Raw genomic sequence first — 17463 nt, 5'->3', positions numbered from 1 at the left:
GAGGTCTGGTTGCTAAGTTAGCTTCAATGGCGTCGTTAGCACAGCATTGTTAACCTTCGCCAGCCTGGAAAGCATAAACCGTGTATTTACATGTCCACGGTTTAATAGTATTGTTGATTTTCTATCTATCCTTCCATTAAAGGGTTTATTTATTTTGTTTCTATCTTCATTTGAGAACGATGCTATCGCGCTAGCTCAGTAGCTAAGTGTGTCACCGATGTATTGTCTTGGAGATAAGTCACTTTAAATGTCCATTTCGCGTGCTCGACTCTCATTTTCAAGAGGATATAGTATCCCAGGTGGTTTAAAATACAAATCCGTGATTCACAATAGAAAAAGGAGAGAGTACATAGTTCTGTGAGGTCTGGTTGCTAAGTTAGCTTCAATGGCGTCGTTAGCACAGCATTGTTAACCTTCGCCAGCCTGGAAAGCATAAACCGTGTATTTACATGTCCACGGTTTAATAGTATTGTTGATTTTCTATCTATCCTTCCATTAAAGGGTTTATTTATTTTGTTTCTATCTTCATTTGAGAACGATGCTACCGCGCTAGCTCAGTAGCTAAGTGTGTCACCGATGTATTGTCTTGGAGATAAAAGTCACTTTAAATGTCCATTTCGCGTGCTCGACTCTCATTTTCAAGAGGATATAGTATCCGAGGTGGTTTTAAATACAAATCCGTGATCCACAATAGAAAAAGGAGAGAGTGTGGAATCCAATGAGCCAGCTTGTACCTAAGTTACGGTCAGAGCGAAAAAAGATACGTCCATCACTGCCTCTCAAGTCGTTCACTGTAACGTTCCTCATCTACGAATCTTTCATCCTCGCTCAAATTAATGGGGTAATCATCACGTTCTCGGTCCAAATCTCTCTCGCTCCATTGTAAACAACGGGGAATTGTGAGGAATACTAGCTCCTGTGACGTCACGCTACTTCCGGTACAGGCAAGGCTTTTTTTTATCAGCGAGCAAAAGTTGCGAACTTTATCGTCGATTTTCTCTACTAAATCCTTTCAGCAAAAATATGGCAATATCGCGAAATGATCAAGTATGACACATAGAATGGATCTGCTATTCCCGTTTAAATAAAAAAAAATCATTTCAGTAGGCCTTTAAAATATATTTTTAGCATTTTTTTAAATGAAAAAATATCAAAATGGCCCCATAATACTTGACTTTTCAGTATGTGGCCCCTGGTGGAAAAAGTTTAGACACCCCTGATCTAAAATATTAGAAGATTTAAAAATAAAGATAAAATACTTGAAATAAACAAAGTTTAGTAAGTTTATTTAAGAATAAAATAATACCAACTTGTGAATAAATTATAAAAATGACAACAAGCGTAATAAACACTGTTAAACTATTTTCAGACAGGCAGAATTTTTGACACACTAGGTCAAAAATCCCACAATCGTGTTATTTTAGTTAGCGAAGAAAAGTCCATAAATTGGCCGCACCGTTTTAAAAGCCGCAAGTTTCAAAGCGTGGGAAAAAAGCAGTGGCTATAGTGAAAAAATATGTTTAAATGTGAGAAAAAATAGCAAAAAATCATGATGTAATGAGAAAAAGCGGACATTTTTTGACTAATAATTAATAATAATGTACTTTGTCGCCTATAACACAAATTTGTGTGTATATATGTTTTTAGCATTTTTTTTTAATGAAAAAATATCAAAATGGCCCCATAATACTTGACTTTTCAGTATGTGGCCCCTGGTGGAAAAAGTTTAGACACCCCTGATCTAAAATATTAGAAGATTTAAAAATAAAGATAAAATACTTGAAACAAACAAAGTTCAGTAAGTTTATTAAAGAATAAAATAATACTAACTTGTGAATGAATTATAAAAATGACAACAAGCGTAATAAACACTGTTAAACGTGTAACTGAACATGAATATTTTCAGACAGGCAGAATTTTTGACACACTAGGTCAAAAATCCCACAATCGTGTTATTTTAGTTAGCGAAGAAAAGTCCATAAATTGGCCGCACCGCTTTAAAAGCCGCAAGGTTCAAAGCGTGGGAAAAAAGCAGCGGCTATAGTGAAAAAATACGTAAAAATGTGAGAAAAAATAGCAAAAAATCATGATGTAATGAGAAAATGTTTTTGACTAATAATTAACAATAATGTACTTTGTCGCCTATAACACAGAGTTTTGTGTATATATGTTTTTAGCATTTTTTTTAAATGAAAAAATATCCAAATGGCCCCATAATACTTGACTTTTCAGTATGTGGCCCCTGGTGGAAAAAGTGTAGACACCCCTGATCTAAAATATTAGAAGATTTTAAAATTTAAATAAAATATACTTGAAATAAACAAAGTTTAGTAAGTTTATTTCAGAATAAAAGAATAACTAACTAACTAACTAACTAAATGACAACAAGCGTAATAAACATTATTAAATTAAAAAATAACAATAAAATACTTGAAATAAACAAAGTTTAGTAAGTGTATTTAAGAATAAAATAATACCAACTTGTGAATGAATTATAAAAATGACAACAAGCGTAATAAACACTGTTACACGTGTAACTGAACATGAATATTTTCAGACAGGCAGAATTTTTGACACACTAGGTCAAAAATCCCACAATCGTGTTAATTTTTTTAGTTAGTGAAGAAAAGTCCCAAAATTGGCCGCACCGCTTTAAAAGCCGCTAGGTTCAAAGCATGGGGAAAAAAGCAGCGGCTATAGTGAAAAAATACGAAAAAAATAGCAAAAAAAATCATGATGTAATGAGAAAAATCTGACATTTATAAACTAATAATTAATAATAATGTACTTTGTCGCCTATAACACAAAGTTTTGTGTATATGTATATATATATATATATATATGACTTTTCAGTATGTGGCCCTTGGTGGAAAAAGTTTAGACACCCCTTATCTAAAATATTAGAAGATTTTAAAATTAAAATAACCAAAGTTTAGTAAGTTTTTTTAAGAATAAAATAATACCAACTTGTGAATTAATTATAAAAATGACAACAAGCGTAATAAACACTGTTACATGTGTAACTGAACATGAATATTTTCAGACAGGCAGAATTTTTGACCCACTCGGTTATGCAATTATGTTATTCTATTCCTTACATGGGAAAAAAATAAAGTAAAATTAATGAAAAAAGAGCAAACAAGTGAGAAAAAGCTGAAATGTTTGAACTAATAATTAATAATAATATACTTAACTATAATACAAAATATCTGTTTTATTTTCGGAATATTTTCAGACAGGCAGAATTTTTGACACACTAGGTCAAAAATCCCACAATCGTGTTAATTTTTTTAGTTAGTGAAAAAAAGTCCAAAAATTGGCCGCACCGCTTTAAAAGCCGCTAGGTTCAAAGCATGGGGAAAAAAGCAGCGGATATAGTGAAAAAATACGAAAAAATAGCAAAAAAAATCATGATGTAATGAGAAAAATCTGACATTTATAAAGTAATAATTAATAATAATGTACTTTGTCGCCTATAACACAAAGTTTTATATATATATATATATATATATATATATATATATATATATATATATATATATATATGACTTTTCAGTATGTGGCCCTTGGTGGAAAAAGTTTAGACACCCCTTAAATAAAATATTAGAAGATTTTAAAATTAAAATAATAAGTTTTTTTAAGAATAAAATAATACCAACTTGTGAATGAATTATAAAAATGACAACAAGCGTAATAAACACTGTTACATGTGTAACTGAACATGAATTTTTTCAGACAGGCAGAATTTTTGACCCACTAGGTTATGCAATTATCTTATTCTATTCCTTACATGGAAAAAAACTTTTAAAAAAAGGTGTTCTTTATTTTATTTTACAAATGTACTTTTTTTTTTAAATAAAAGAAAAAAAAATCATAAGTATTCACTCCGCAAGCTTGTGGCGTCGTATTCAAAAAAAGATTTGAGGCTGTAATTCCTGCCAGAGGTGCATCAACAAATCAAAGCCTGTGAATACTTTTTTCCCCCAAAATAAATTTGCAAAACCAAGAAAAAAAAAGGGAAAAAAATTTCACACATCACTATGGGGTATTTTGTGTAGAATTTTGAGGACAAAAATGAATGCAGACTTTTTGACAGTTAGAAAAAATCCCGAATTTTTGACACTTACAAAAAATCCCGAATTTTTGACACTTACAAAAAATCCCCATTTTTTGACACTTTCAAAAAATCCCCATTTTTTGACACTTGGAAAAAATCCCCAACATTTTGACACTTCAAAAAAATCCAGATTTTTTGACACTTCAAAAAAATCCAGATTTTTTGACACTTAGCAAAATTCCCGACTTTATCACATTTAGAAAAAAATCTAGATTTTTGTGACAGAATATATTCCGACATTTTGACACTAAGGAAATATCCAGACTTTTTGACCAAAAAAATCCTGACTTTTTGACAAAAAAAATCCTGACTTTTTGACAGTTAGTAAAAATCGCAAATTTTTGACACTTGGAAAAAATCCAGACTTTTTGACACTTAGAAAAATTCCCGACTATCACATTTAGAAAAAATCTAGACTTTTTGACAAAATATATTCCGACATTTTGACACTAAGAAAAAATCCAGATTTTTTGACAAAAAAAATCCAGATTTTTTTATACTTAGCAAAATTCCCGACTTTATCACATTTAGAAAAAATCTAGATTTTTGTGACAGCATATATTCCGACATTTTGACACTAAGGAAATATCCAGACTTTTTGGCAAAAAAAATCCTGACTTTTTGACAAAAAAAATCCTGACTTTTTGACAGTTAGTAAAAATCGCAAATTTTTGACACTTGGAAAAAATCCTGACTTTTTGACAAAAAAAATCCTGACTTTTTGACAAAAAAAATCCTGACTTTTTGACAGTTAGTAAAAATCGCAAATTTTTGACACTTGGAAAAAATCCTGACTTTTTGACACTTACAAAAATTCCCGACTATCACATTTAGAAAAAATCTAGACTTTTTGACAAAATATATTCCGACATTTTGACACTAAGAAAAAATCCAGATTTTTTGACCAAAAAAATCCTGACTTTTTGACACTTAGAAAAATTCCCGACGTTATCACATTTAGAAAAAATCTAAATTTTTTTGACAGAATATATTCCGACATTTTGACACTCATAAAAAAATCCCAATTTTTTGACTCTTAGAAAAAAGAGAAAGAGAAAAACATTTTTGTGTCGTATTTTGAAATTATATGAATCATTTTAGATTTTTTCCCAGTGTGAAATTGTTTGAAAAATTAGATTTTTTTAATGTACTTTTTCTGCCCTTATTTTTTAAATTTTTTAATATGGAATGAAACTGTATAGTCTATCCCAGTGTTTCTCAGTATGTGGCCCTTGGTGGAAAAAGTTTAGACACCCATTATCTAAAATATTAGAAGATTTTAAAATCAAAATAACCAAAGTTTAGTAAGTTTTTTTAAGAATAAAATAATACCAACTTGTGAATTAATTAGAAAAATGACAACAAGCGTAATAAACACTGTTACATGTGTAACCGAACATTAATATTTTCAGACAGGCAGAATTTCTGACCCACTCAGTTATGCAATTATGTTATTCTATTCCTTACATGGAAAAAAACTAAAGTAAAATGAATGAAAAAAGAGCAAACAAGCGAGAAAAAGCTGAAATGTTTGAACTAATAATTAATAATAATATACTTAACTATAATACAAAATATCTGTTTTATTTTCAGAATATTTTCAGACAGGCAGAATTTTTGACACACTAGGTCAAAAATCCCACAATCGTGTTAATTTTTTTAGTTAGTGAAGAAAAGTCCAAAAATTGGCCGCACCGCTTTAAAAGCCGCTAGGTACAAAGCATGGGGAAAAAAGCAGCGGCTATAGTGCAAAAATACGAAAAAATAGCAAAAAAAATCATGATGTAATGAGAAAAATCTGACATTTATAAACTAATAATTAATAATAATGTACTTTTCGAAAACCACTAGGTTATGCAAATATGTTATTCTATTCCTTATATGGGGAAAAAAACTAAAAAAAAAGGTGTTCTTTATTTTATTTTACAAATGTATTTAAAAAAAATAAAAAATACAAAATATCATAAGTATTCACTTCCCAAGCTTGTGGCGTCAAGTTAAAAAAAAGATTTGAGGCTGTAATTCCTGCCAGAGGTGCATCAACAAAGCGAAGCCTGTGAATACTTTTTTTCCCCAAAATAAATTTGCAAAACCAAGAAAAATAAAATAATTCACATCGTCCTTATGGGTTATTTTGTGTAGAATTTTGAGAACAAAAATGAATTTATTCCACTATGACATAAGGCCGTAACATAAACTGTGGAAAAAGTGAATACTTTGCAAAGGCACTGTATCGGACACTAAAAGAAGACTTTAAATAGAAGATGAAAAAGTAATTATATGTTTTTTTATAGCCTCATAAAATGAATGTAGCGTTTAACGACATGGTTGGATCATAACATGAATATTTACTAGTAGAATACATGAAGTAGTGCTACTTGTAGTGGTCATTGAACAGAAAGTTAGTTGTTGTATGCTTTTAAACTGTGACAACAACAACATGGAAGCAAATAATATCATCTTTTTAAACTGTGACAACAACATGGAAGCAAATATCAATAGAATCTTTTCAACTAAGTTCAAGGTCATTATTTGGGTTCATTTGCAGGTTTTAAACCATTGGCAAAAAAGAAAAGGTTAGTAATTTAAGTGGTTATAATGAATTAGGAACACAACAGCCAAAAATAAATGTTGTCTTTACAATTTGAGCAAAGTCCAATAAATAATTAACATGGTGCGTCCCCGAAAAGGAAGCCAATCACTCAGATATCATAAATCTCATTATTTATCAACATGACCTTATTTCACAAAATCCATTTGGTATACATTATTATATATGTTATATTATAGTATATTAGTACAGAATTTATAAATATTCACACTCATGAAAACTCAAATTCCAAATAGTAAACACTCATTGATCCACAAATGTAGTTTATATGAATAAAATGTACCCTTTCAGTCATTTAAAACAAGAAAATATGAGCAATTTATATGGATATATTTATCATATGAAGGTTTTTAGGGGGATCATTTGTTCATGTTTAACCTTTTTTGGTTAATGTGTGTGATTGTAAATATTAAGAACAAAAGAATGTGAGCAACTAATGTGAATGTTTTTGTTCATTGTTTTAAAACCTTGAAAATAAAAATAAAAATGTCCACAGATAAACATTATCTTTTTGATTTAGTTGATAATTTTTCAGGGTCATTCACATTTTAAAAATTTAAAAACAAGACAATACAAGCAACTTATATCAATGTATTTATATTTACAATTTTTAAGGTTTTTAGAAAATAATTTGTTTATGTTTGACCCTACAAAACAAGAAATGAGAGCGGCATAATAATTACAATTATACTTTTTTTTTTGTTAATTTGTGTTTGTAAACGTTAAGAAAAAGGGAATGTGAGCAATTAATAGGAATATTTATATATATTTTTAAACATTTTTAAAAAACCTTGTAACCAAAAAAATGTACACAAATAAATCTGATCTTTCATATTTAGTTGGAGGTTTTTTTTTCTCTAGATAATTCATATTTTTAAACTTTAAAAACAAGAAACTACAAGCAATTTATGAATATAATTATATTTATCATATAAAGGAATTTAGAAAATAATTAATGTTTAACCTTACAAAACAAGAAATGAAAGCAGTATAATAATTACAATTATTTAGAAGCAAAAGTATTTTTTGGTTAATTTGTGTTTGTAAACGTTAAGAAAAACGGAATGTGAGCAATTAATATGAATATTTTTTTACAATTTTGGTACATTTTTTTTTAATAAACCTTGTAACCAAAAAAACATACACAAATAAATCTGATCTTTCATATTTAGTTTGAGGTTTTTTTTCTAGATAATTCATATTTTTAAACTTTAAAAACAAGAAACTACAAGCAATTTATGAATATAATTATATTTATCATATAAAGAAATTTAGAAAATAATTAATGTTTAACCTTACAAAACAACAAATGAAAGCAGTATGATAATTACAATTATTTACAAGTAAAAGTATTTTTTGGTTAATTTGTGTTTGTAAACGTTAAGAAAAACGGAATGTGAGCAATTAATATGAATATTTTTTTACAATTTTGGTACATTTTTTTTTTATAAACCTTGTAACCAAAAAAACATACACAAATAAATCTGATCTTTCATATTTAGTTTGAGGTTTTTTTTCTAGATAATTCATATTTTTAAACTTTAAAAACAAGAAACTACAAGCAAATTATGAATATAATTATATTTATCATATAAAGGAATTTAGAAAATAATTCATGTTTAACCTTACAAAACAAGAAATGAAAGCAGTATGATAATTACAATTATTTACAAGTAAAAGTATTTTTTGGTTAATTTGTGTTTGTAAACGTTAAGAAAAACGGAATGTGAGCAATTAATATTAATTTTTTTTTTTTTTTTTTTTTTTTTACAATTTTGGTACATTTTTTTTATAAACCTTGTAACCAAAAAAACATACACAAATAAATCTGATCTTTCATATTTAGTTTGAGGTTTTTTTTCTAGATAATTCATATTTTTAAACTTTAAAAACAAGAAACTACAAACAATTTATATGAATATAATTATATTTGTCCTATAACGGAAATTAGAAAATAATTAATGTTTAACCTTACAAAACAAGAAATGAAAGCAGTATGATAATTACAATTATTTACAAGTAAAAGTATTTTTTGGTTAATTTGTGTTTGTAAACGTTAAGAAAAACGGAATGTGAGCAATTAATATGAATATTTTTTTTATTTTTTTTTTACAATTTTGGTACATTTTTTTTAAATAAACCTTGTAACCAAAAAAACATACACAAATAAATCTGATCTTTCATATTTAGTTGGAGGGTTTTTTTTCTAGATAATTCATATTTTTAAACTTTAAAAACAAGAAACTACAAGCAATTTATGAATATAATTATATTTATCATATAAAGGAATTTAGAAAATAATTAATGTTTAACCTTACAAAACAAGAAATGAAAGCAGTATGATAATTACAATTATTTACAAGCAAAAGTATTTTTTGGTTAATTTGTGTTTGTAGACGTTAAGAAAAACGGAATGTGAGCAATTAATATGAATATTTTTTTACAATTTTGGTACTTTTTTTTTTATAAACCTTGTAACCAAAAAAACATACACAAATAAATTTGATCTTTCATATTTAGTTTGAGGTTTTTTTTCTAGATAATTCATATTTTTAAACTTTAAAAACAAGAAACTACAAGCAATTTATGAATATAATTATATTTATCATATAAAGGAATTTAGAAAATAATTAATGTTTAACCTTACAAAACAAGAAATAAAAGCAGTATAATAATTACAATTATGTACAAGTAAAAGTATTTTTTGGTTAATTTGTGTTTGTAAACGTTAAGAAAAACGGAATGTGAGCAATTAATATGAATATTTTTTTTAATTTTTTTTTTTTTTACAATTTTGGTACTTTTTTTTATATAAACCTTGTAACCAAAAAAACATACACAAATAAATCTGATCTTTCATATTTAGTTTGAGGTTTTTTTTTCTAGATAATTCATATTTTTAAACTTTAAAAACAAGAAACTACAAACAATTTATATGAATATAATTATATTTGTCCTATAACGGAAATTAGAAAATAATTAATGTTTAACCTTACAAAACAAGAAATGAAAGCAGTATAATAATTACAATTATTTACAAGTAAAAGTATTTTTTTGGTTAATTTGTGTTTGTAAACGTTAAGAAAAACGGAATGTGAGCAATTAATATGAATATTTTTTTAATTTTTTTATTTTTACAATTTTGGTACATTTTTTTTAATAAACCTTGTAACCAAAAAAACATACACAAATAAATCTGATCTTTTATATTTAGTTTGAGGGTTTTTTTTCTAGATAATTCATATTTTTAAACTTTAAAAACAAGAAACTACAAACAATTTATATGAATATAATTATATTTGTCCTATAATGGAAATTAGAAAATAATTAATGTTTAACCTTACAAAACAAGAAATGAAAGCAGTATAATAATTACAATTATTTACAAGTAAAAGTATTTTTTTGGTTAATTTGTGTTTGTAAACATTAAAAAAGTACCAATGAAAAAGGGAATGTGAGCAATTAATATGAATATTATTCAAACATTTTTCTTTTGGTACATTTTTTAAAACATTGTAAACAAAAAAAAACGTACACAAATAAATACAATCTTTCATATTTAGTTGAGGTTTTTTTTTTCTAGATAATTCATATTTTCAAAATTTAAAAACAAGACAATACTGTGCCATAAGTTGTGTCTTTAAATATAGATATCGATTTTTAGCATTATATTAAATTTTTTTAAAATATCAAAATGGCCCCGATACTTGACTTTTCAGAAAAAGTTAAGACACCCCTGATCTAAAATACTAGAAGCTATAAAAATGTCAATATACTAACAGTTCAGTTACTTAATGGAACAATAATTTAATTAAATTTAGAATTAATTTAAAAAAATGACAGCAACCATAATAAACACTGTTAAAGGTGTAACTAAACATGAATATTTTCATACAGGCAGCATTTTTGACACACTAGGTCAAAAATCCCATAATTGTGTTATTATTTTAGTTTGCGAAGAAAAGTCCATAAATTGGCCACACCGTTTTAAAAGCCGCAAGATTCAAAGCGTGGGGAAAAAAAGCAGCGGCTTATAGTGCAAAAATATGTACAAATAGCAAAAAATCATAGGTAATGAGAAAAAGCAGACATTTTTAAACTAATAATTAATAATAATGTACTTTGTCGCCTATAACACATAGTTTTGTGTATTTATATATATATATATTTAAATATATGATTTTAGCATTTTTTTTAAATGAAAAAATATCAAAATGGCCCCATAATACTTGACTTTTCAGTAAGTGGCCCTTGGTGGAAAAAGTTTAGACACCCCTGATCTAAAATACTACAAGATTTTAAAATTAAAATAAAATACTTGAAATAAAGTTTAGTAAGTTTTTTTTAAGAATAAAATAATACTAACTTGTGAATTAATTATAAAAATGACAACAAGCGTAATAAACACTGTTACATGTGTAACTGAACATGAATATTTTCAGAAAAAAAACTAAAGTAAAATGAATGAAAAAAGAGCAAACAAGCGAGAAAAAGCTGAAATGTTTGAACTAATAATTAATAATAATATACTTAACTATACTACAAAATATCTGTTTTATTTTCAGAATATTTTCAGACGGGCAGAATTTTTGACACACCAGGTCAAAAATCCCACAATCGTGTTAATTTTTTTAGTTAGCGAAGAAAAGTCCAAAAATTGGCCGCACCGCTTTAAAAGCCGCTAGGTTCAAAGCATGGGGAAAAAAGCAGCGGCTATAGTGCAAAAATACGAAAAAATAGCAAAAAAATCATGATGTAATGAGAAAAATCTGACATTTTTAAACTAATAATTAATAATAATGTACTTTGTCGCCTATAACACAAAGTTTTGTGTATATATATATATATATATATACATATATATATATATATATACATATATATATATATATATATACATATATATATATATATATATATATATATATATATATATATATATATATATATATGACTTTTCAGTATGTGGCCCTTGGTGGAAAAAGTTTAGACACCCCTTATCTAAAATATTAGAAGATTTTAAAATTAAAATAACCAAAGTTTAGTAAGTTTTTTTAAGAATAAAATAATACCAACTTGTGAATTAATTATAAAAATGACAACAAGCGTAATAAACACTGTTACATGTGTAACTGAACATGAATATTTTCAGACAGGCAGAATTTTTGACCCATTAGGTTATGCAAATATGTTATTATATTCCTTACATGGAAAAAAAACTAAAGTAAAATGAATGAAAAAAGAGCAAACAAGCGAGAAAAAGCTGAAATGTTCGAACTAATAATTAACAATAATATACTTAACTATACTACAAAATATCTGTTTTATTTTCAGAATATTTTCAGACAGGCAGAATTTTTGACACACTAGGTCAAAAATCCCACAATCGTGTTAATTTTTTTAGTTAGTGAAGAAAAGTCCAAAAATTGGCCGCGCCGCTTTAAAAGCCGCTAGGTTCAAAGCATGGGGAAAAAAGCAGCGGCTATAGTGCAAAAATACGAAAAAATAGCCAAAAAAATCATGATGTAATGAGAAAAATCTGACATTTTTAAACTAATAATCAATAATAATGTACTTTGTTGCCTATAACACAAAGTTATATATATATATATATATATATATATATATATATATATATATATATATATATATATATGACTTTTCAGTATCTGGCCCTTGGTGGAAAAAGTTTAGACACCCCTTAAATAAAATATTAGAAGATTTTAAAATTAAAATAACCAAAGTTTAGTAAGTTTTTTTAAGAATAAAATAATACCAACTTGTGAATTAATTATAAAAATGACAACAAGCGTAATAAACACTGTTACATGTGTAACTGAACATGAATATTTTCAGACAGGCAGAATTTTTGACCCACTAGGTTATGCAATTATGTTATTATATTCCTTACATGGAAAAAAACTAAAGTAAAATGAATGAAAAAAGAGCAAACAAGCGAGAAAAAGCTGAAATGTTCGAACTAATAATTAACAATAATATACTTAACTATACTACAAAATATCTGTTTTATTTTCAGAATATTTTCAGACAGGCAGAATTTTTGACCCACTAGGTTATGCAGTTACACAATTATTTTATTCTATTCCGTACATTAGGGGTGTCCAATTGGTGGCCCGCAACTAATTGTTTACCGGCCCGCCACACGTTCTGGAAATGCTATTACAAAAATTTAAAAATAACATTTTAAAAAAATGGAAAGAGGTGAAATCTCACTAGAAAAAGTTGCAATGTTGACAAAAAGTTGCCATGCAGGCTGGGTTTTTTTCTTTCGTCTATCTTTATTTTTATTTTTTTGCCATTGCTAAAAAAAAAATCAAATAATCAATGTTATAATGACTATTCAAGGCTCCAATTATTTCAAATATTTCACTTTAAAATGTTTTATGTGGAAAATATGGCATACGTTTTCTTTGACAAAAGAGCATAAAACCAACAAGATAATAGTTTAAATGTAACATTCAGGTAACATGACCCTTTATAAACTCCGGGAGCCCTAAAGGTGAAAAAATTTTTTAAAAATCCATATACAGTATTTTGTTATGGTTTGAAAAATGAAAAATATCAAAATGGCCCTCGCATGCTTAACTTTTTCCGTGTCTGGCCCTCAGTGGAAAAAGTTTGGACACCCCTGCCTTACATGGAAAAAAACAAGTACATTGAAGGAAAAAAAGAGCAAAAAAACGACAAAAAGCAGAAATGTTCTAACTAGGGATGTCCAATAATGGCTTTTTGCCGATAAGCCGATATTGTCCAACTCTTTAATTACCGATACCAATATCAACCGATACCGATATCAACTGATATATGCAGTCGTGGAATTAACACATTATTATGCCTAATTTGGACAACCAGGTATGGTGAAGATAAGGTACTTTTTAAAAAAAAAAATGAATCAAATAAAATAAGATAAATAAATTAAAAACATTTTCTTGAATAAAAAAGAAAGTACAACAATATAAAAACAGTTACATAGAAACTAGTAATGAATGAAAATGAGTAAAATTAACTGTTAAAGGTTAGTACTATTAGTGGAGCAGCAGCATGCACAATCATGTGTGCTTACGGACTGTATCCCTTGCAGACTGTATTGATATATATTGATATATAATGTAGGAAGCAGAATATTAATAACAGAAAGAAACAACCCTTTTGTGTGAATGAGTGGATGTGAATGAATGGGGTGGGTTGGTGCACTAATTGTAAGTGTATCTTGTGTTTTTTATGTGGATTTAATAAAAAATAAAAAAAATAAAAAAAACCCGATACTGATAATTTAAAAAAACGATACCGATAATTTCCGATATTACATTTTAACGCATTTATCGGCCGATAATATCGGCAGATATCAGATGTGAATGAGTGTAAATGGGGTGGGTTGGTGCACTAATTGTAAGTGTATCTTGTGTTTTTTATGTGGATTTAATAAAAATAAAAAAATAATAAAAAAACCGATACTGATAATTTAAAAAAACGATACCGATAATTTCCGATATTACATTTTAACGCATTTATCGGCCGATAATATCGGCAGATATCAGATGTGAATGAGTGTAAATGGGGTGGGTTGGTGCACTAATTGTAAGTGTATCTTGTGTTTTTTATGTTGATTTAATAAAAAATAAAAAAAACGATACTGATAATAAAAAAACGATAACGATAATTTCCGATATTACATTTTAACGCATTTATCGGTCGATAATATCGGCAGACCGATATTATCGGACATCTCTAGTTCTAACTAATTAATAATAATATACTTAACTATCTATAATACAAAATATCAGATTTTAGCATTTTTTAATATATCAACATGGCCCCCGTATACTTTTAACTTTTCAGAACGTGGCCCCTTGGTGGAAAAAAGTTTGGACACCCCTGAACTAAAGTATAAAAAGTGGCGATATTTTGATTTGAAAATCGATATTACAGCTTATCGACATTCCAGTATCGATCGAAGACAACTCATTTATTTCCATCAAGTTTACCTGAACGTGTGAGTCCAACTACAGCATCTTTGTATACATTAAAGTACCGGTATTCATTTGATTTTACGAGCGGAAATGGCATAATAATAAGGAGGGGACAATGGTACCTCCTGTCCGGCCAACGGGTTGCTGTCCTCCATGACGGACTCCGCTCTCCGGGCCGAGACGACGCGCAGCAAGTCCTCCAGGTCGCGGCCGGAGATGGACTCGTTGCGTCCGTAGAAGCGCAGGATGTTCTCCAGGAACTCTTGTCCGCCCAGCGCGCCCGCACAGAGGAGCAGGATCAGGGGCAGGATCAGGGGCAGGAGCCCCCAAACACGGAGGAGGAGGCGAGGAGCCATCGGTGCCGTCCAGGAATGGAGAGGAGCCAAGTTCGGCTGACGTCTTTTAACTGCGGTCCGACTTCATGGTGGAGCTCCCCCCACTCTCGCGGAGGAGCACGGCGGAGGACAATGTTCCTTCCCTGGGGGGGAGGTTCAAAGATCGCCTGGCAAACATGGAGGTGAGCGAGCGCACGCGGCCATGCGCCGCTTAGACCACGCCCCCTTTTTGCGCACCGCCCTCTCCGCCACTGGTTGCCGCTGCACTAGGAGTTCACGCGCACGCGCAGTCGGGCGCCAGTGTGTGAATGTGTACGTGTATGTACAGTACAAGTGTACGTGAGAGAGAGTTGGCGTCCTCTAGTGGCAGCAAGCAAGATGACGCAAGCCGATTTTAACTGATGGTTAAATATGGGTTTTGTGTCGTACTTTGAAATTATATGAATTATTTTACTTTTTTTTTTCCAGTGTGAAATTGTTTGAAAAATTAGATTTATTTATTTATTTTTTTAGTTCTTCTGCCATTATTTTACTTTTAATATGGAATGATACTGCATAGTCTATCCCAGTGTTTCTTAACCATTTATATATTTAAAACATATTTAAATTAATTATAATTAATTATATTTAAAATTATTAGTAATATTTAAATAAACTACAAAAAATACATAAAATTGAGGGTTAATTACTTTTTTTTAATTACAAGCCGACTTTAACTGATGGTTAAATATGGGTATCCCCACTTTTTGACTGTTAGAAAAAAATCCACACTTTTTTAAAGAAATATCCCGACTTTTTGATGAAAAAAATCCCCACTTTTTGACACTTAGAAAATATCCCCACTTTTTGACAGAATATCCCAACATTTTGACAGAAATATCCCAACATTTTGACACTTAGTAAAAATCCTGATTTTTTTCACACTTAGAAAAAATCCCCACTTTTTGACAGTAAATATTCCAAAATTTTGACACTTGGAAAAAATCCAGACATTTTGACATTTAGAAAAAAATCCCGATTTTTTGACACTTACAAAATATCCCGACATTTTGACACTTAGAAAAAAAATCCAGACATTTTGACACATAAAAAAATCCCCACTTTTTGACAATTGTAAAACATCCCCACTTTATGACACTAGGAAAATATCCCGATTTTTGGACAAAAAAAATCCAGACTTTTTGACAGTTAGAAAAAATCCCGAAGTTTTTACACTTACAAAAAATCCCCATTTTTTGACACTTTCAAAAAATCCCCATTTTTTGACACTTCAAAAAAATCCAGATTTTTTGACACTTCAAAAAAATCCAGATTTTTTGACACTTAGCAAAATTCCCGACTTTATCACATTTAGAAAAAATCTAGATTTTTTTGACAGAATATATTCCGACATTTTGACAGAATATATTCCGACATTTTGACACTAAGGAAATATCCAGACTTTTTAACAAAAAAAATCCTGACTTTTTGACAAAAAAAATCCTAACTTTCTGACAGTTAGAAAAAATCGTGAATTTTTGACACTTGGAAAAAATCCAGACTTTTTGACACTTAGAAAAATTCCCAACTATCACATTTAGAAAAAATCTAGACTTTTTGACAAAATATATTCGGAAATTTTGACACTAAGAAAAAATCCAGATTTTTTGACAAAAAAAATCCTGACTTTTTGACACTTACAAAAATTCCCGACGTTATCACATTTAGAAAAAATCTAATTTTTTTTGACAGAATACATTCTGACATTTTGACACTCATAAAAGAGAAAGAGAAAAACATTTTTGTGTCGTACTTTGAAATTATATGAATTTTTTTAGATTTTTTCCCAGTGTGAAATTGTTTCAAAAATTAAATTTTTTTTAATTTACTTTTTCTGCCATTATTTTATTTTTTAATATGGAATGAAACTGTATAGTCTATCCCAGTGTTTCTTAACCAGCACCATGACTGAACTTAAAATATACTTAAGTATTAATAATATTTAAATAAACAACAAAAATGACATAAAATTGACAGTTAATTACTTTTTTTAATTACAAGGCGACTTTAACTGATGGTTAAATGTGGGTTTTGTGTCGTACTTTGAAATTATATGAATTATTTTAGATTTTTTTTCCAGTGTGAAATTGTTTGAAAAATGTGATTTTTTTTTCTCACTTTTTCTGCCATTATTTTACTTTTAATATGTGATTTGACATATTTTTATTTCAAATATGCAAAAAAAACAACAAGAGAAAGCCTGATCCAATACAGTGCTATAGCCTTAACTGCCATTATAACAAAATGAAAACAATGGAGAATAAAAAATGACCAAAAAAAATCAACAAAATGAGCAATGGCCTTTTTTTTTTTTTTTTTACATATTTGAAAAGGAGTGAGAAAAAGTTTTAGATTTTTTTCCAGTGTGAA

General features: G+C 28.4%; 1 protein-coding gene across 2 annotated transcripts in view; it reads right to left on the bottom strand.

Moving 5' to 3' along the window:
* The window catches only part of LOC133640815 (metal cation symporter ZIP8-like), a 47423-nt gene extending 32084 nt beyond the window's left edge, over window positions 1–15339 (bottom strand). Inside the window, exon 1 of one of the 2 annotated variants that reach the window (XM_062034494.1) lies at window positions 14842–15339. In XM_062034494.1, coding sequence (XP_061890478.1) covers window positions 14842–15075 — 234 coding nt within the window. In that variant the 5' untranslated portion in view covers window positions 15076–15339. The remainder of the gene's footprint in view (window positions 1–14841) is intronic. The other variant, XM_062034493.1, reaches the window with a different exon arrangement.
* Window positions 15340–17463: the final 2124 nt, after the last annotated feature.

This window comes from Entelurus aequoreus, linkage group LG23, assembly GCF_033978785.1.
Source record: "Entelurus aequoreus isolate RoL-2023_Sb linkage group LG23, RoL_Eaeq_v1.1, whole genome shotgun sequence".
Classification (NCBI taxonomy): domain Eukaryota; kingdom Metazoa; phylum Chordata; class Actinopteri; order Syngnathiformes; family Syngnathidae; genus Entelurus; species Entelurus aequoreus.
This window is presented reverse-complemented; position numbering and strand designations above follow the sequence as displayed.